The sequence below is a fragment of the Oncorhynchus masou genome, chromosome 31 (genome assembly GCF_036934945.1).
Source record: "Oncorhynchus masou masou isolate Uvic2021 chromosome 31, UVic_Omas_1.1, whole genome shotgun sequence".
In the NCBI taxonomy this organism is placed as follows: Eukaryota; Metazoa; Chordata; class Actinopteri; order Salmoniformes; family Salmonidae; genus Oncorhynchus; species Oncorhynchus masou.
The window spans coordinates 13,299,872-13,320,716 of record NC_088242.1 but is presented as its reverse complement, the minus strand read 5'-3'; the positions used below and the strand labels follow the sequence as shown (position 1 = coordinate 13,320,716).

The following is a 20,845-nucleotide window of genomic DNA, read 5'->3' as shown; positions in this document are numbered from 1 at the left end:
TCATCTAGAATGTCATTGTATGCTGTAGCGTTCAGATTTCCCTTCACTGGAACTAAGGGGCCTAACCTGAACCATGAAAAATAGCCCCAGACCATTATTCCTCCCCCACCAAACATTATAGTTCTCACTATGAAATTGGATAGTTAGCGTTCTCCTGGCATCCACCAAACCCAGATGGTGAAGCGTGATTCATCACACCAGAGAACGTGTTTCCACTACTCCGGAGTCCAATGGCGGCAAACTTTACACCACTCCAGCCGACGCTTGGCATTGCGCATGGTGATAGCCTGCTTGGCCATGGAAGCTCCAGACGAAAAGTTATTGTGCTGATGTTGCTTCCAGAGGTAGTTTGGAACTCAGTAGTGAGTGTTGGAACCGAGGACAGAAGATTATTTTACACGCTTACAGCACTCGGCGGCCCCGTTCTGTGAGCTTGCGTTGCCTACCACCTCGCGGCTGAGCCGTTGTTGCTTGTAGACATTTCCACTTCACAATAACAGCACTTACAGTTGACCAGAGCAGCTCAAGCAGAGCTGAAATTTCACAAACTGGACTTGGTGGAAAGGTGGTGTCCTATGACGGTGCCACGTTGCAAGTCACTGAGCACTTCAGTACGGGCCAATTCTACTTCCAATGTATGTCTATGGAGATTGGCTGTGTGCTTAATTTTATACACCCATCAGCAATGGTGTGGCTGAAATAGCCACATACACTAATTTGAAGGGGCATCCACATACTTTTGTAGATGTGTATGATAAAACAACTTCAAAGAAAACTGAATTTAAAAGTATACTTGAAACAAACTCCAAAGTGAATAATAAAATACCTTTGGAACAGAGTGGAATAGCAACATCTGTGATTATGAACATTTTATATCATGACATTGGGTAAACATTTTGCACTGTATATGGGTGTGTTTGGTAGCCACAATGTATTTTTTGACCAGTGACATACAAAAGCATGACACATTACTGTAATAACAGAATAAAGACTTGTAGCTTTGAGCCAGAGTATGAAAAAGACAACATGGACAATAAACTCTTACTTGATGAAACACCAAGAGGTACTTTATTTACAAAAGGAAATAAAAACTAAAACATATTACTTTTGTTTCTCAAAATCAAGTCCTTTAAAAACAATATTCAACCACATACTACTGACACCAAAAGCTCATAACTGAAGACAATTACACCAATAAACTATGCTGTGCAAAACAGTTCCAGTGCTGTCCAGTAGATGGAGTCCCAGTGCAGTCCTCTGGGTGGAAGCTGAGGACTAACTCCTCTGGTAGAAGGCACACATTTCTGGGTTCAATTGGCACAATAGTGTCTACCAGAATTGTTTGATTATTTACAATCAGTTTTTTTGAATCAAGTTGACAGAATTAAACAAAATAAATTGAATGAATGAAAGTTTTTAAACTATTGCCATTCCACATTGTTATTAAAGGAAGGATATGTAAATGAGACCTTGGTATGGCAGGTGTAATTACCATGGGCTAATTTAATCCATATTGGAAGAACACTTTAATTATTCAATAAAATAAGAATACCAACATGTAAAGTGACAACAGTTGAAAAAGTTGTTTTCATTATGAAAAATTATGGACATACAGTATATTACTGTTTTTAGAATAGTTTACGCATATTATACAGTTGACTTTGTAAACAAAGGAATATGAATTCTATATTGTGATACACTACAATTGGCCTTCTCAATATATAGCTCTCTCTACCTTTTGTGTAATCTGTAACATGGCAAAGGCAGCTTATACAAAAATGACTCTGTAACAAGCTCTTTAGGTCAATTAAAAAATACAATATTGGTTCCTCAGGTACAGCTGACCTGATTACAGATACATTCCTCCAACTAAAACACTTGTTTGATACCCCTGCACTTGTAGAGTTTGGCAACAATTTGTGGAACTTTTGCAAAAACTCAAACGAAGCACATATACAGCAGACACGTTGTAACCGGGCAATAAAAAGGACAACTTTAAAACACATGGCTAAGTAACCATCACTTAGACCTAAACATTCCATCAACCTCAATAATGTATTAATTGGACAATTGAATAAACACTAATCACTCTTTTTTGCAATGAGTACTTTGTAATTAGTACTGAAAATTAAATCTTCTCTCTAATGCTGGGTTCACATGCTCCTCGGAATAAGAAACTCTAAAGTATCTTACAGGAAAGATCAGAGGACGATGCATGTTATCTCCCCTCTCCTATTTCCTACTTGAATGCTCATAAATAACTTTTTGGATATTGTCAACTCAAGAGTTATGAACATTCTGAGAGTTTCTAAGTCCCGAGTTGTTAATAATTCCAAGGGCACATGAACACAGCATATCATCTCAAACAGAGAGCTGAACCCTAACTCTGGTAAACTAATGTTGAAAAGGGATGCTGGACACTGGATATGCAAAAGCACAGAATTTAATTATGTAATAGGATAAACGGTATAGGGAATAAAATCTGTCTATTCATACTTTATGGCTGAGATAAAAGGGGGAAATTCAAGGAAAGAAATACATACAATATCCCCATTTCTATTTTTCTCACCTTATCTGGTTGCAAGTTGATGCACACAACCATAGAGCAATGAAGCAGCAGCACAAGAAACAAAACCGCTTCTCTATCCATCTCCCTATCGCTCTTCTTACAGCTGTTAGGTAGGCAATGAGCCATCCATTTGGACAGAATTCTAGAAGAACCAAACCTTAACAGCAACAAGTGCTTTGTTTCGAAAAACATACGCCCCCTGCCTGATGGGTGAGTGAAAGGGCAAGGTCTTTCCATAGCCATAGCAGACGGCATTGATGACCACCATGAGCATCCTATGGACTAACATTCACCCAGAGCCATCCCAACAGAGTCCCATACACCCAGGTTCGGACATAGAGTTTCCTGCCAGACTCCGTCAACAGCATTGGCAGTGTTAGCCCGCCCAAAAACAGCAGCGATGGCAACGTCTTCGTTATGCTCAGATGGGACCGTTGACCTTCTCCCGGGAATCTGCCTTTTTTGTCTGGATCCTCAGACTCATAGAAAGTAGTCAACATCCTGTGGCGAAATAGAGAAGGATCCCTTTAGAGTTAAAGCATATCCCCACTCATGTCTAATCAGCCAATCATGACAATTTATAACTGTGATTGTTAGTAAGTTGTAGGGTTGCAAAATTCCAGTAACCTTACCCACAATTCCCAGGTTTCCCAGTAATTCTGGTGGAAAGATTCCCGTAATTAAGTGAGAATAACCACGAAATCCGGAATCCTCCAACCAGGATTTCTGTAAAACCCGGCATTTTACTGGAATTATGCAACCCTCGTCAGTGCACACTTCATGTGCAGTGGGAGCATCAACACATTATTAAATTAGCTATCAAAGCAGACTAGCTCCAGCATCCTTAAACCTGATATTGCAGTCCACCATTTGAGTAGTTGAAGTGCTGCCGGCATTTCAGATTCATTTCAGATACATTTTCTTAACAGGAACTCAACCTTGGCGTAAATGTGGAATTGATGCATCGGTCTGTGTCGTAATGTCAGACAGGGTTAGAAAGAGGGTGGTAAGAGAACACTCACTGGTCCTTGATCTCAAATCGCTCGTGCAGCCACCTGCGGAAAAACACAGACTCCGGAGGAATTTCCTTCACGTCCACACGTTCAAAGTGGATGTGAACTTTGGGACATTCCTTACACAGGAATTCTGTCACACAGAGAAAACATGAATGAGAGAGAAAACATGAATGAGAGACAAAACAACATCAGGAAGACCATAGCAGCCAAAGACCACGTAGCAATCAAATTGTGTTTGTGAATGAGGCACTACGTAGGTCCAGATACAGTATCTAATGGGATCTGAACTTCCGTCCTCTTAACTCCAAAAACAGGAATTAAGTGACTACAGCGTCCACAGAGGTGTGTTTACAAAACACTGTACAATCTGAGCAGGATTTGAATGACCAGCTTTAAAAACTATAGTTTCATCAAAAGCCCTGCCTGCTCTGTTTTTCTTACAGGCCCTCAGATTAGCCTATAGGCCTATTCTTAATCATAGTACCCATTTGGCATTTTCATATGACTCATCCAATCAGCCAGATCTACAAGGGTAAAGCAGTGATTTAAATCATTATCCCTCACACTACACTCGTGAGGGCAATTTGTAGAAATGGCGAAACAGCTGGATAGTTTGACAAAAGCCTCCTGAGATATAAGAAAGCCCAAAGACCGCATGTCACGTCACTTGAGCCTCCCCAGAGGGAGAGCACTTATGACAGAAGTCAGCCTTTCCTGTGACCCATTGGAAAACATCCATTACATGGTTGATTTACATGAACTCCTGCCTTGTAAAGAAGGCCAAGATGGCACAGTGACTCTAAAGCGTAGAGCTATTATCTCATGATAGACAAACGCATTACACACCAGCTCTGATTCATGTCAAAATTCTCGAGAACTGATTTGACAAGAATGAATGCTCGGATGGTCTTCAATTCCTTGAGCCATTTTGTTCGAAAGTCATGGCGTCATCTGATAAATAGTAGAGGTCCTAACTGCAGGTGACATTTTAAAACCACTATATCAAACATCACTGACATGTTCTGATGTCATGATAATTCCATCAATGCAAGAGGGGTATTAGTCTTGAGGACTGGCAGCATTTTAAATCCTGCCACATGAAGGTTAAAAGCCAAGATAAGAGAAAAGTGGAATCCCTGCACATGTTGTACATAACAAAACAATAACTCTGGTCAGACAGCTTAGCTGAAAGCTCCCATGGAAACATTGACGTTAAAAGTAAGCAAACAGCTGAATCTGGGGCCGTGCATCGAAACATTCCCATGGAATAATTTCAACCAAACCCCCATAACCACTGCATCAGTCATTCAATGGATATTACATTTTATTTCAGTTAATATCAACATGGGTTCACATGATACCTAGGTCGAAAATATGCTGGTTAAGACAAGGGACTGATCAATGAGGAGCATTCGAAAAGAAACGCATTCATTGGACCAGCGCTGTTGCGGATATATTGAAAACGTGACCAGCATTGGCTGTAGATAATTTGAAAAACATTTAAATGAAGAGACAGTAAAACAGGTATGCTATCTGTTTGCTGAGTAGTTAGCTGAAATTCACTAAGACTGTGTTTATTTTCCACTTCGATGGCAAACTTTCTGTAGTGCAAACATTCACCTCCAGTCATTTTTGCTCTAAGATGGTCCAATGAATTTGTTTATTTTCAAACGCTTCTGCATGGAATTATAACATTGTCTTAAGCTTTTATTTCAACCTAGCTTGAAACCAGGAATAGCCTGGACACCAGCCAATCAGAGCAAATGATTGTGTGTTTTATCAATAAGGGTGAAAGATTATGGGTTACAATATTTGATTTCCAAATTATTTGATACCCATTGAGTTTGGTTGCAAAAAGGTTAACCGTTTCAGTTTGGAAAACATTCCTGGTTTCAGTTCAAACACGGTCCAATCATTTCTTCCCTCAATACAGTCATCTCAATAACATGTGAAATACTGGGAAATTAACAGGAGGTGTACTTAGACAAACATGCTTTTCTATTTTTCCCATGCTGTTTACTACCAGTACATCACTGTTTATTCCTGAAAGCAACAGGATGTTTTCACACCAAAGCTTTTCAAAAACACTTTGTGAACACAGAGGAATCAAAAACACCACAACATAACACGCACTGTTTACAGGAAGCCAACTTATTTTCTGTTTCAATTAGGAGAACAATGTTATACTGATAATGAACTGAGTAACTCCAGTTGCATGTGGGAATAAAGAGGATTATTGCATGCATCAAAATCCCCCCTTAATACCTGAAAGAACTGAATTATCTGGAACAACCTCATACCTGGCATTGATGGGGCAGGATGTCTTTCATTGCTTGTGCCCAGTGTTCCCTCATACACCACGGTGACATCATACACAGCATCCAGGTGGTCCCTCATGGTTTCTATGGCAACATGCGAGGCTTTCATTCTTGGGGTCAGAACGTGGTCCAAGACAGCCAGTCCTGAAGGAAATTAATAGGAGAGCATTTGTTCATTTTTTTACATTTACATCTTATCCAAAGACACTTAGAGGAGCAATTAGGGTTCAGTGCCTTGCTCAAGGGCACAGACAGATTTTTCACCTAGTCAGCTCGGGATTCAAACCAGGGACCTTTCAGTTACTGGAGTTTGGTTGCAATGCTCTTAACCACTAGGCTACCTGCCGCTGTTAAATTTCTTGGTTGTGCCAAGTGACATGCAATGTTAATTATAGCAAGTTTCCAATAGCAGTGCTAAACAAGACACTGTTTCTAGTACCAGCATTTCACTTGGATCTTTCAATGAATGCCAAGAAAAAGTATAGTGTCTGGGGAATAAAGACCTCCATTCAAATGATCAGGTCACATAACCTTGACTTGTTCACATAACTGAATGGTAGACAACAGTGGGGAAATTGAATTAGCAACGGTCAAACTATCTCATAATGACGTCTTCCAAATGTCACCGGGTTGTTGTAATCGCTGATCAGAAAGATTGTTGGCTGCATTTGAGACCAGCAATTATCTAAAACCATATATACACGCAATTAATAGGTCATTTAACAGGCCTGTTATTCTCCCCTGATTTAATCTTGATTGTACTCTGTCCAAAGTCCACAGGTTTTTCTTTGGGACCAACTACTACTGCATAACAAATGTGTTGTCCCATCCTGTTGTTGGTAGAATATACGTGGCACCATCACTAGGCGGCTTCCACCCGGTTACGTAACCCTGCACCTTAGAGGCTGCTGCCCTATATACATAGACTTGAAATCACTGGCCACTTTAATAATGTTTACATATTTTTGCTCTACTCATCTCATATATACACTGTATTATTTTCTACTGTATTTTAGTCTATGCCACGCCGACATTGTTCATCCTAATATTTATATATTCCTTAATTCCATTCTTTTAAGGTTGTGTGCATTGTTGTGAATTGTTAGATATTACTGCACTGTTGGTGCTAGAAACACAAGCATTTCACTACACCCGCAATAACATCTGCTAAACATGTATATGACCAATAAAATTTGATTTGATTCTCTTTTCTCTACTATACCCCCCACCTTACGGCGAGCAGATCATATAGTCATGTGCCAAGCCCAAATCCCTAGAGCGGTTTACTAGGACTTAGAGGGGCAGGTGATATTTCACATTTTGATTTCAGTGACAGATTTTTCAAGTTAAATCTGTAGCTACGCACGCAAAGGACTGCAGTTTATCAAGAACCACACTGTGTATATGTTACGCTCCATAACATGGTAATATAGCTGTGAGGGCCAAAGCAATTCATTGGGAAATCTGATGGACAACTGTTATAAGTTCAGACAAGGAATTATTCATTTTTATTAATATTCCACTTTAAATATTTAAAAAAAGTATCTTATAGTAAACTATAAGTCTGCTGCCAAACTAATAAATCCTACTTTATTAAACAAAGTGTCTGCCACCAAACTAATACATGCTACTTTATTAAACAAAATGTCTGCTACCAAACTAATATATTCTAATTATTAAACAAAATGTCATATGCACCAGCTTTTAAACCATTAAAATGTGCCCTTGCGAATTAGGTCTAGCAACATTATAAATCACTTATCAGCCAGCAGTAAAATACTTTTGTAATCACAAGTTAATCTTTTGCCCAATTTTTAAGCTACAGCCTCTGGGATATTTCATTAAAGCAGATCACTGGTTGGAGCTGCCAAGCTCTTGGCGCTGTACCAGCAATCCACTGACGATGAGAACAAAATATAAACCAGCCAGGCAGCTTTTCATTTTGTCTAAGCTTCCACTAATGCAGTCAACAAATATTTGGGTCTTGACATTTTTACATAGATGGCAAAAAGTTAGTTGTGGGTAGAATGTATCTGCTGTTATAGTAAATGGATTTTGCTTTCATGCTGCGAATTGTATTAAAAACCTTTGTAGAAGCTGAAGTACCTGTTGCAATGCATTAACATACATACCCCTCATTCATTCTTCATCCCCAAAGCTTTGCTATTAGTCATGCAAGACTACACTCGCTCTAAATCAATAATACTGCATTTGAAAGAGTACCTTCTTTAGCGGAAAAAGCCTGACTGTCGCTGATCATCTTCTTGAGTTCAGGGTTGTATCGGGTTCCCTCTGGGAAGATGACAAGATACATCTGCACAGAAAACAAAACAAACATGATGGAGTCAGGACAGGAAGGGCAGATCAGCACATCATTGCTCTTAAGATTAGTATACGAGTACAGTTTACAGCAAGTTTACTCGACATCGAGGTACTGACTGGTACCCATTTCATACATCTCTGTCTATACTCTACATACCCATGGCTACACATCTGAAAACTCTGCAACTTGGGTGTCATGTAGACTAGACAAGTCATAAAAGCATGCCAAAACGCTAGCCCAGAGACCAAACAACAAGCTGTGGATCTTAGTGTCCTGGGAAAAAGTTATTTGGCAACAGCTGTCCTTCCTGATATAGACTAGACACAGAGACATTTAGAAGGGACATGTCAGTGACCAAAAAGGCCATTATAAATATTTCAGTTGGTTTCATGTATTTTGTATCTTTTAGAATACCAATGCTCTTTTAAAAAGAAAATGACAATTTGGATAATGTAAGAGCATTTTCATAGTATTCACTGACAGCACATCAATAGAATCCATTTGAATGAAGTGACAGTATTAAACATTCGTTTTGTTGGCAGCCATGTAAAAAGTTATAGGCTGCGATGCAAAAAAACATGCAAATATAATTATTATTATATATGTATTTTTTAAATGGTTTTTGGAAGGAAATAACATTCACAGACAGATGTCAGTGTGCTCCATAAATACGTACTGGTGTTCCCAACACTGTCTGTGAAGAGAGCTTCTTTTTCATTGCCTTCTCATCAAACTTTGCACTTCGCTTCACATAGACACCTCCATGCTAAAAAAAAGAAAAAAGAAAAGAAAACATGTACACAAAACAGGCTTAAATGAATCATACCAATAAGCACAACACACATAACATATCTTTGACAGTGCAAAAAAAAAAATATTTCAGATTTTTTGTGACCAAAGTGTAAAAGATTACACTTTGGTACTTACACTTTTTTTCTGGTGGGGGGGGTGGGGGGGGGGTCGTTACGGGTATAATATTTAAATGAATTTTATTTGATTTATTTCACCTTTATTTACCCAGGTGGCAAGTTCTCATTTACAATTACAACCTGGCCAAGATAAAGCAAAGCGGTTCGACACATGCAACAACACACATGGAGTTAAACAAACATACAGTCAATAATACAGTAGAAAAGTCAGTCTATATACAATGTGAGCAAATGAAGGGAGATAAAGGCAAAAAAGGCCATGGTGGCGAAGTAAATACAATATAGCAAGTAAAAAACTGGAATGGTAGATTTGCAGTGGAAGAATGTGCAGAGTAGAAATATAAATAATGGGGTGCAATTGAGCTAAATAAATAAATACATACAGTAGGGGAAGAGGTAGTTGTTTGGGCTAAATTATAGATGAGCTATGTACAGGTGCAGTAATCTGTGAGTTGCACTGTGATAGACTGCATCCAATTTATTGAGTTGGGTATTGGAAGCTATTTTGTAAATGACATCGCCGAAGTCGAGGATCGGTAGGATGGTCAGTTTTACGAGGGTATGTTTGGCAGCATGAGTGAAGGATACTTTGTTGCGAAATAGAAAGCCATTCTAGATTTAACTTTGGATTGGAGATGTTTGATGTGAGTCTGGAAGGAGAATTTACAGTCTAACCAGACACCTAGGTATTTGTAGTTGTCCACATATTCTAAGTCAGAACCATCCAGAATAGTGATGCTGGACGGGCGGGCAGGTGCGGGCAGCGATCGGTTGAAGAGCATGCATTTGGTTTTACTTGCATTTAAGAGCAGTTGGAGGCCACAGAAGGAGAGTTGTATGGCATTGACGCTCGTCTGGAGGGTTGTTAACACAGTGTCCAAAGAATGGCCAGAAGTATACAGAATGGTGACGTCTGCGTAGAGGTGGATCAGAGACTCACCAGCAGCAAGAGCGACATCATTGATGCATACAGAGAAGAGAGTCGGCCCAAGAATTGAACCTTGTGGCACCCCCATGGAGACTGCCAGAGGCCCGGACAACAGGCCCTCCGATTTGACACACTGAACTCTATCAGAGAAGTAGTTGGTGAACCGGGCGAGGCAATCATTTGAGAAACCAAGGCTATCGAGTCTGCCGATGAGGATGTGGTGATTGACAGAGTGGAAAGCCTTGGCCAGGTCAATGAATACGGCTGCACAGTATTGTTTCTTATCGATGGCGGTTAAGATATCGTTTAGGACCTTGAGCGTGGCTGAGGTGCACCCATGACCAGCTCTGAAACCAGATTGGATAGCGGAGAAGGTGCGGTGGGATTCAAAATGGTCAGTAATCTGTTTGTTGACTTGGCTTTCGAAGACCTTAGAAAGATAGATATAGGTCTGTAGCAGTTTGGGTCAAGTGTCCCCCCCCTTCGAAGAGGGGGATGACCGCAGCTGCTTTCCAATCTTTGGGAATCTCAGACGACACGAAAGAGGTTGAACAGGCTAGTAATAGGGGTTGCAACAAATTCGGCAGATAATTTTAGAAAGAAAGGGTCCAGATTGTATAGCCCGGCTGATTTGTAGGGGTCCAGATTTTACAGCTCTTTCAGAACATCAGCTGACTGGATTTGGGAGAAGGAGAAATGGGGAAGGCATGGGTGCAGTGCTGTTGACCGGGGGAGGGGTAGCCAGGTGGAAAGCATGGCCAGCCGTAGAAAACAGGTTATTGAAATTCTCAATTATAGTGGATTTATCGGTGGTGACAGAGTTTCCTATCCTCCGTACAATGGGCAGCTGGGAGGAGGTGTTCTTATTCTCCATGGACTTTACAGTGTCCCAGAACTTTTTTGAGTTTGTGTTGCAGGAAGCAAATTTCTGCTTGAAAAAGCTGGCCTTGGCTTTTCTAACTGCCTGTGTATATTGGTTTCTAACCTCCCTGAAAAGTTGCATATCACGGGGGCTGTTCGATGAATCTAATTTCATATTCAGTTAATTTATTTTTCATTCATTATTTCACACACACACAGTACCTGGGAGCTGCCACTCAGATGAAGAATAAAAAAAACATTAAAAAAGGTACATAACTAAAGTATTCATAAGAAGTAATAAATTCAGTACGTATAGAAAAAAGACACAAAGGCACACATATTTTACAGAAATATATTACCTGAGAGAAATACCATCCGTACAATGGGAGCCACTTCAGACCATCTTTCAGGACATATCTCACATGGCCAAGTGCTTTCTGCCTAATGGCTAACATGTCAGCAATGATCCAGTCCGCTGTATGCCAAGACAGTGGAAAATAAGGGTTTTAGTCCAACTGCAGTGCAAACCGCAACGTTCTGATGAAATCCTCCAATTTTACCACATCATATGCCACTTTTATCTCAAAATGAAGAGAGATGAGTTAGTAAAACATCTTGTTGAATAGGAAAATCTCACCTGTGCATTGATGGTTGGAAAGGTAGACCACATTCTCTTTATTCTTTGGTATGTCTCCATAAATAACAATCTAAAGGAGGAAGAATGAGCACTATTTTAGGCCTAAAAGACACCTTAATGGCATAATGAGGAACATCAGAAACAAAATGGAAGAAATTTGGGTGGTTGCCAAACTGATATAATTTGTGCCAACCTTTGTAATTAGACTTTCACCCAGGATTTTGTCGTGAAAATCCACTTGGCGCTGAGAAATCCAATGGCACACCAGCCATGTCTCAGTTTTTTTGTTCATAAACTGTTCTCATCATCTTATTAGCCTTATACAAGCTTTCTTTCTAGGGAGTTTTTCCTAGCCACCGTGCTTCTACACCTGCATTGCTTGCTGTTTGGGGTTTTAGGCTGGGTTTCTGTACAGCACTTTGAGATATCAGCTGATGTACGAAGGGCTATATAAATAAATTTGATTTGATTTGATTTGTTAATAATGAATCAAGAGTCTAAAAACTTTGTCACCTGTTCAGACACCTGAGGCATTGCTGTGCTTCATAAGATAACATGTTTGTAACAGTACAGGACTCCAGGTCTTCAATGGGTCTACTGGTATTCCTACTGTAGGCATATGTGCAATTATATCATTTTGAGAGCCATATCCAAGAACACCCACAATAAATCACCACCAGACTAGGCTTAAATAGAAAACACCAAGATGAACAACAAAAGGGTGGCTGTGAAGTTACCTATTTGACTGATCAGACAAACACTGATAAACCGAGTGGCGCAGTGGTCTAAGGCACTGCATCTCAGTGCTAGAGGCATCACTACATCTGGTCAGATTCCAGGCTGTATCACAACCGGCTGTGATTGGGAGTCCCATAGGGTGGTGCACAATTGGCCCAGCGTCGTCCTGGTTAGGCCGGAGTAGGCCGTCATTGTAAATAAGAATTTGTTCTTAACTGACTTGCCCAGTTAAATTAAATAAAAATATTTTAAAAACTGATGAAAAAAAAACAGCATACCACAGGTAAAACTGGATGCCTTATGCAATGTCCCAGACTCGTATAGGCCTAATATATGCATACAGACCACATTCATTTCTCAGCTTTAAATTAGCCATTATTTTGAGCTCAAGTACTGGCCAAGTAGCCCGGCACTAATGACAACCACACTCTTACTACATACCATTAGACCTAATACTATCTTTCTCTGGTGACCTGTAATAACGTGTCACCATACAAGATACTTCACAAGCTGTAAGTCAGTGTATCCTTAAACTAAGTGAAATGTATGCCTACTCACCTCCACCCCGGTATAGTTTTCAAAGAAAAAGAGGACGAGGCTCTGGTAGATGTTATAGAGGTGGTCGTCCATCCTGCGGAATATTCTTGATGGTAGAAATGCCGAAATCAAGCGACAAGCACCCCATGACAGTATATAAGCCGGAGCTGTGCCTATCATAACCGCTGCAGGAAACCAGTACCGCAACGAGTACGTGTGCACAACAAGGGAGAGCAGCATTCTGTACTGCGTAACAGCTTGTTCAAGTAGCGATAACTAACGTTACAAGATATTGGGTATCTTAATACCAGACAGCACTTTCACTTCTTCTCTGTTGACCGTTATTTGTAAACTGTCAAAGCAAGAGATAGCTAACGCGGTTAGCGGAAGCTTGACAGCCACCCCAAATTATCGCAGTGAGAAGTTGCAAATGTAGAAAAAAAGCATAACGTTATAGTAATACCACATGTCAATGTTATGCATATCGCAAAAGTTAAACGTAACAACAACTAGCAAACGACCTCGAATCTCCGATAGCCACCTAACTTTACCTAGCTAAACGGCTAACGGTAGCTTACGCCGCGGCTAGCTACAAGCTTTAGCTAAACACTGCTCAACGGGCCCATGACCCAAAAGATCAAACGCTGTCTTACAAAATAAAGGTTTAAACTACATTGGTAAATCACAACATGCTCAGAATCTAAGTTCTCCTTGGCCCACAGTTAAGTTTTAACTTCGATTCAAAAACTGCCTCTACCATGGACTCCATGGTGTAATGGGGCGGAACTCGTAAGCCACTTACCAACATCTTGCAAGCTGATTGGTTTAAAGAAGAGTTCTGAAGTGGTGGTTGCTAAGAGTAGACAGTTGCTAACTTGCTGGTGTCAGTCAGGTATTAAACAGCAGTGCCAGGTGCTCGCTGCAGTAATGCAAGGTCTGCTTAAAATGCTGAGTTTGCAAGCTATTTTTGTAGTAGTGTGTGTCTGATATGTGATCTGCAGTATATCTTGAAGGTAAATGACTGAGTGAATGTCAAATGGATGAAAGCACTAGTCTGGTCCCTGTATCAGTTTGTTGTTTAATTAACCATCTTTGATGCACAGCAAACTCCAAGTCCAACCTCATATTACTGGGATTTCCATACCAAGAAATATGGAAGTTGCTTTAGGTGTGAGATACAGTCTAAAGGAAGTAAAGTAATGCGGTTGTTTAAAAAGCATAATGAGACAGAGAGTAAAAACTTCACATTTCCCATAAATATTCTAAACCAAAGCTAAACGTTAATACCACACTGTCAAATACAAATCGTATCAAATATACTGTCAGTGGTGGAAAAAGTACCAAATTGTCATACTTGAGTAAAAGTAAAATACTATTTGAATAAAAGTCAAAGTATTTGGTTTTAAATATACTTAAGTATCAAATGTAATGAGTACTTTTGGGTGGTAGGGAAAATGTATGGAGTAAAAAGTACATTATTTTCTTTAGGAATGTAGTGAAGTAAAAGTAAAAGTTGTCAAAAATAAAAAATAGTAAAGTACAGATACCCCCAAAATACTTCATAAGTAGTACTTTAAAGTATTTTTACCTATGTACTTTACACCACTGTATACTGTATAGATATATCTATTACAGCAGCATGAATCACAAGGATAAACTATGAATGTAACTTTTTCTTAACTTTTTATACTCAGGGGAATTACCCTATATGGACAGGGAGGGGTACATTTAAATGTTTCTAACAGAAAAAAATATGAGATGCATACAGTATGCATAACCATGGTAGCAATTGAAAAGGGAACCATTTTGAGATAATGGGGAAATTATCAGAACAAGTGTGAGGACACAACAGTTCATCTGACAAGGCCAAATCCTAACACTACACTCTTGATTTTATGTGCATTCTACTTGTAGTCTACATGAGTACTCGAACAGAAATGGGAAATTCAAATTTTTACTCACAGGTATGTGGTTTGCTTGTATGACATCACATCCTGCTTTTGATTTACCGCCTTCACCTTGACAACAGCACAATATGCAAAGGTAACCCAATTTGCGGGAAGGACGGGGGCAACTTGTTGCGGGTGCTACACCTGCTTAGGATGTCTGTCAGTTGAATCCCGCCGTAAAGCAGTTAGTGTTCAGCCACTGTGTTCCCATTTAAGCGCTTACCAGTGACCAAATATGCCATTTTCAACCTGTATACGTGATGCAGTGTTAAGGGCTACATATTAATTAACACTAGGCTGACATCTTACCCAGCACCCACTGCTCAGAGAGAATCCTGCTCCCATCTGGTCTCTTGCCTTTGTACTTCCCCATGCAGAGGCCTGACAGCCGGACCGTTTTGAAGACTGTGCCCCCAAACAGCTCGATAAGCTCCACCAGGCTGTGGTTTGGGGGCTGGGCGTCCCGGGAGACAAACATTGCAGGCTGACCCAGGAACAGGTCCTGCTGGTACTCCCCTGCAGACAGGAGCTGCTTCAGTTTACAGATTTGGGAGGAGAGACATGACAGGGTCTAAGGTGGTATGTATTTTCCCAGAAGGGAGAGTTGTTTGCAGTGAGTTTTTTTTTAAAGAGCCCTTAATATAGCTAAAAGAGTAGTTATTCAGCAATGTACATTTTGTATATGTATTGTATGTTTGGCTGACCATTAGTTGTCACAACCAGTGTGTTGCAGTGTTCTCTTTTCACAAGGAGAGGGCAGAAAAACACCTTGAATTTGTAAACAAGTCTTCCTTTAGCCTATATAGGGACAACCACATTTCATACAAACAGAGCTGCTGTCATCACCTGTATAATCAAATACCCTCCAAAAGGCTTGACCCCCATCTGACCCCAAATCTCACCCAGTCTAGTATTTCTCCACTTGAACAATCTACTAACTTGGTATCTTGACAAATGTTGAATTTAAATAAAACATATGTGAAATACAACACGATATGTGAAAGGGATTTGAGGTTTGAATTGAAAATGAACATCTGCCTGCCAGAATGAACCATAAAACCTCTTAGCAGTAAAATAATGTTATAACAGGAGTCATGATGAATGATGATTACATGTGGTTTTTGTAATCTGGGGCCATGCTTATTGACTTGTAATGATTGAAAATATGAACAAGCTCACCACACGGGAAAAAATAAATCCACTCATTTTGTTTACTGCTTTCCATTGTGTCATTTGAGCAATGGATTTAATGTCTTAGGTTTACAACGATGCACATTTTGAGGGTCCGACAAGGGGTAGAACAGGGTACATATATTAAGCGTAATCTAAAAGGTGATCCCCTACTCAAACCAGGTAGACATTTACATTTCACTATGAGGACACGTTGGTCACCCTGGACTCCAGTCCACATCTCTGTGTAAGCAACAGCCCTTCTCCGCAGCCACTAGGGGTGGATGACATTGGCTGACACAGCTCATAGCTTGCAGTTGCGCAGAGTAATACATCAAAGATTCAATAAAATGCCATTCTCTGCGCCTGGTTTGACTTCCTTGGGCTGCTGTCCAGGCTGTGCATCCTCATTGCCCGAGACCACTGAATGAGAACATACAGGCAGTCTTCGCTGACATTGTGCTCCGTCTTAAGACTACAGAGTGGGGTTCTAAGCTACAGGGGATGTTTGGAGTGCTGCTCCAATCTGCTGCTTTATGGATGAGTGCCAGAAAACAGGCTTTACCTTGAATTAGACCCATTGGAAGTTTTTTTTGGTAGGCCATTCTCAGACTTTAAAGCATGTTGGTCCTCCTATCTACATAGCAGGAGCCTTTTTATCACTAATACAATATAATAACATTTTGGTCAAATCGTTCAAAGGGTGAGTGAACAGAGCATTAAAGTACATTGTTCACTTCATGGGGCGTGACACTTGGGGTGGATTAATAATGAAGACATGATGATTATCAGTGAAAACTGTGTCTTTCATCAGGGAACACTGATTTGAATCAAGTGAAGCATTGATTCTCAAGAGATTTGTGACAAGAGACTTAGGCTACATCTCAAAAGGAGCATTGCAATTGGTTGAATATCAATCAGGAGACATCTCATATTATTTGAAGTAGGCTAACTGTGGCATATACAGCTGGCAAAAATTGACACTCAATATAACTTTAAACTCATTAGTCACGCCACAATATTTAGCATAAACCTCAACCCTAAACAAAGTCTGTCGGTGTAAAGTTATTACTCTGAACTAATGTATTGTCTTTACAGATGTAGGATCTTAGTTGTATCACCCTGTTGTTGCAGGAAATCTCCCGAAAAGCAGAAAATGCTAACTTGTAGTGTATTCAAGGTTCAAAGGGGCTTCTAAAGTTTGTAATTTCCTATTGCTGTAGGATTGTTTTTTTGCTGTGAGAAACGGGTCAAATTAAGATCCTATATATATGTATCAATCTATATTGGAAAATATGGTGTGTGTTGGTGTGGGGGGGGGGTTGGATTTCTTTCAAATTATGTTCCTTTGGAAATGTAATTCGTCTTTACACTCCCCTTTTATGACATTTGAAGTTATTTCGTGGCTGTCAAAATTTTGGTTGTTGTTAACAAAAATTCAGAAAATGAAACACATCGAGTTTGTGGTTTTTCTAAAATTGGGTTTCAATCTAAAACAGCTGCTTGGCAGATTCTGCGCAGTCAAAGGGGTCACAAAAACAGTCCTCAAAAAAGGTGACGGTTGGGTTTACTTTATGAGAAGGTTAAGCTACAACAGCTGATCAAAATCACAGGTTTGCAGTAACTAGACATTATATTAAAGTTTTTTAAATCTCATGAGTCAAATAAATGAATGATTATTGAGAGACCAAGAATAATCTTAACAAGTTTAAGGTCTCTTCTTTCGTCAACTGGGTCCAACAGAAATTCGACTTACACTTTGTCCCAACCCCTCTGAAAGACACGCATACAGGTTGGAGAGGTTTTTTATTTTTATTTATTTTTCCTTTATTTAACTAGGCAAGTCAGTTAAGAACAAATTCTTATTTTCAATGACGGCCTAGGAACAGTGGGTTAACTGCCTGTTCAGGGGCAGAACGACAGATATGTACCTTGTCAGCTCGGGGGATTGAATTTACAACCTTGTGGTTACTAGTCCAACGCTCTAACCACTAGACTACCCTGCCGCCCCAGGTGCAGGGGGCTGCCACACTGAGCGCCCGTGGAGCAGTTATGTGCGTCTTTGAAAATAAGTTGTCTTTAATTATCTTAAAATGTGTCCTAAGAACAAATTCCTATTTCATAAACAATAAAAACCTACATTATACACAACTACTACTGGTAGCCTATTGTGTTTATATAGCCTTTTAGCATCCACAAAGGAGCATGCGCGAATTGGGCTTTGGATCACAATTCCGGCATAAAATAGGCTCGGTCATTGTGTGAGTCACCTCCTTCCCCCTGATGAGCTTCCTCCAGACATGAAACGACTGACAGACAATCAGACGGCCACACATCTAATGACTTAGCGATTCAACTGGAACCCATGAACCAACTCCAGTTTTTCTGAAAGCGGCCTTCCTCTGTGGTCATCTGCCTAAAACGTGCTGCATTTCCTTCACATTCTGTGACATCACTTCACTTCCTGTAATTCCGCTCCTTGTGTGTGCTGGGACTTGAGTATGAGTAGAAGACAAATGCAATGCATTGTAACAGAAACTTATGCTTAAAAATACACACAGAATATACCTAAAAAGGTTATATGACCTTTGGAATATTTGTAAAACCGTTGTCTCAAAGTTTTAAAAAAACTGTCAGTCAAAGAAAGAGACTAGCTGTTTCACCCAGAAGTGAAATATGTAGAGCTTCAGTGTTAAGGGAAATGAAGAATGAAGCTCGTGGAGCAATAGGAAGATGACCATGATGGAGAAACATCCCTGGGGTTTAAGACAAAACATCCTCCAAGCGGATTCACTTCCTTTGTAGACCACCTGCATCGCCCCGTGTGTGATATCAGCGGTTTAATATAGCTCACATCATTAGAATAGACAATGACTTGTAAAACATTTTTACTATACTTAACAGGCTGGCTCATCTTGAAAATAATAAACACAATACACCATAAGTCATGTTTAAATATTGCTAAATTATTTAAAAGTAATAATCAGCCTTGTGTATAAGCAAATCAGCCTCGCTATTAGTATTTTATGTTTTATGTCTGTCGTCAATAGAAGAGCTCAACTACTGAACTGAACTGCATAGAACTGAGAGGGGCTCTTGTCAGGTTTGTTAATGTGTGACCCTCACTTTGCACCGACCCAACTTGATCTCTCATCCATTCAAGCCAAATGTTAATGTAAACCAGCTATGTTTGCCATGTGTTTCAGTATATGCATGAACAGCATTATATTAATGTCCTACATGTCAAACCACAGGACTTATTTATACATCTAGAACTCCTAAAATGTATCACGCATGCAAGTAGATGTAGCTGTCGGGATGTCAAAATGGTCATGGTTTTTATAGCGCTTATGCACCTCCCTTCATCAAGCAGCATGTCGCGCTCTACTTTACCTGAAAGCCTTGAATAGCCGACCATGTAAGAACTCCCGAGGGTGACTGCACACACACACACACACACACACACACACACACACACACACACAACCAAAAATCAACCACTAAGTTAAAACAAAGCACACATTCCAGAGCTCATTGGCACCTTTGAAAATGAGCCAGCATAAAAACAAAAAAAATCCTTGCCCCTCCTTGGAAGACAGTTTTCCCAACAACATTTATTGTCTATGTCCCGTCCCTATGGATAAATACGTATCAAACCATGCTCCTGAATAAATCACAATATTTTAGCAGTATGGACAACGTTTGTATTTTAATACTATTTGAACCTGTCTGGTTTCAACTGCCTAGGCTACTTGGGACCGTTTTCTCCTCATGATACTCCATGCTAGTCTAAGAAAGGCTTGAGACAGGATGCAGGGATCATAGCCGCCCTGATCTGAAACGCATCCTCTCAAATCAAAGGTGGGAATCAAGAGGAGGACGTGGTCTGGCGACAGCCAGGCACCTCTGCAGATTCTAAGTTAACTACAGTACAATAGGCTAATAGTCAGGTAAATTACATTGACTTCAGACATGGCTACTGTGTAGTACTGTGTATTATGGTAGTTTCCCAGCTGCCTGTCAACAGCAGCCAAGATCAGAGGTGATAAAGAAAAAAGAAGCGCCTTGAAAAAGGACTAGATGAAGAACCTTGACTACTTCATTCCCACACAGGGAAAAAAAAACCTGAACCCTGTAAAGCCAAGATCAGTTTATTTTAAGTCACATAATGGAGATTTAGCATCTTATTAAGATGACATGAAGTGGACGGATGAGCTTTATTAATGTCCCCAGAACTTCAGCCAGATACTCTTCTCCCTCTGTAAACATACTGAATCTCACCCCTTCATATGTAACCAAGACCCTGATACAGCCCAGAGTTGGAGAATGACAGGAAATAAGAGCTAATGTTTCTTAAGACGGAGCAAAGAGCTCGGCATGGGATGAGTGACGACAGAGAAATAGTCTCTCTTTCCCGCAACATTCTCATACTTAGACCAATGTTTTGTGCTTTTGTTGTCAACAGGAGAAAACATATTTAGTGGGTAGGGATGGATATTGCAATTGCAGACTTAGCTGGAAGAAGGCAGCTGCATCCAGAATAGATGATTGGCCATCAGATTGTGAGAACACGCAAATATGGTAATTACTTTATACTATCTGCCCATCTGTCTCCCTGACCTGTTCATAAAGCTCTCGATCTCATGCAAACAAGAGGATACGGAGGGAAGTGTTTAATTAGTGCATCTGCTCCTGTGTGTGTGTGTGTGTGTGTGTGTGTGTGTGTGTGTGTGTGTGTGTGTGTAAGAACGAGTCTCCACATTGCTGCTTCCAGCCCAGCGGCTCTTCACAGTGACTGGCCACAGGGACGTAGTGGGAGGGGCCTTGCTTTCACTCCCATATCTAGCTAATCAGAGGGCCAACTGCAGCT

General features: G+C 40.2%; 1 protein-coding gene and 1 pseudogene across 1 annotated transcript; both read right to left on the bottom strand.

Annotated features, from left to right (window-relative positions):
* Nucleotides 1–1,039: 1,039 nt before the first annotated feature.
* Nucleotides 1,040–13,663, bottom strand: LOC135523454 (1-acyl-sn-glycerol-3-phosphate acyltransferase epsilon-like). The gene is made up of 8 exons (XM_064950130.1): nucleotides 12,878–13,663; nucleotides 11,582–11,651; nucleotides 11,304–11,419; nucleotides 8,903–8,992; nucleotides 8,127–8,217; nucleotides 5,886–6,047; nucleotides 3,592–3,715; nucleotides 1,040–3,070 (listed from the first exon to the last, which is right to left on the bottom strand). The coding sequence occupies exons 1-8, from the start codon at nucleotides 13,094–13,096 to the stop codon at nucleotides 2,845–2,847; spliced, it is 1,098 nt and encodes a 365-aa protein (XP_064806202.1). The 5' UTR covers nucleotides 13,097–13,663; the 3' UTR covers nucleotides 1,040–2,844.
* A 319-nt stretch (nucleotides 13,664–13,982) lies between these two features.
* Nucleotides 13,983–20,845, bottom strand: part of LOC135524899 (microcephalin-like) — a 34,523-nt pseudogene continuing 27,660 nt past the window's right edge.

Coding starts and splice junctions, on each gene's coding strand:
- LOC135523454 (XM_064950130.1), bottom strand. CDS start 13,096: ATGCTGCTCTCCCTTGTTGTGCACACGTACTCGTTGCGGTACTGGTTT. Junction 8,218..8,902: donor AGACAGTGTTGGGAACACCA/GTACGTATTTAT, acceptor TTTTCTGTGCAG/ATGTATCTTGTCATCTTCCC. Junction 3,071..3,591: donor CGATTTGAGATCAAGGACCA/GTGAGTGTTCTC, acceptor ATTTCGCCACAG/GATGTTGACTACTTTCTATG.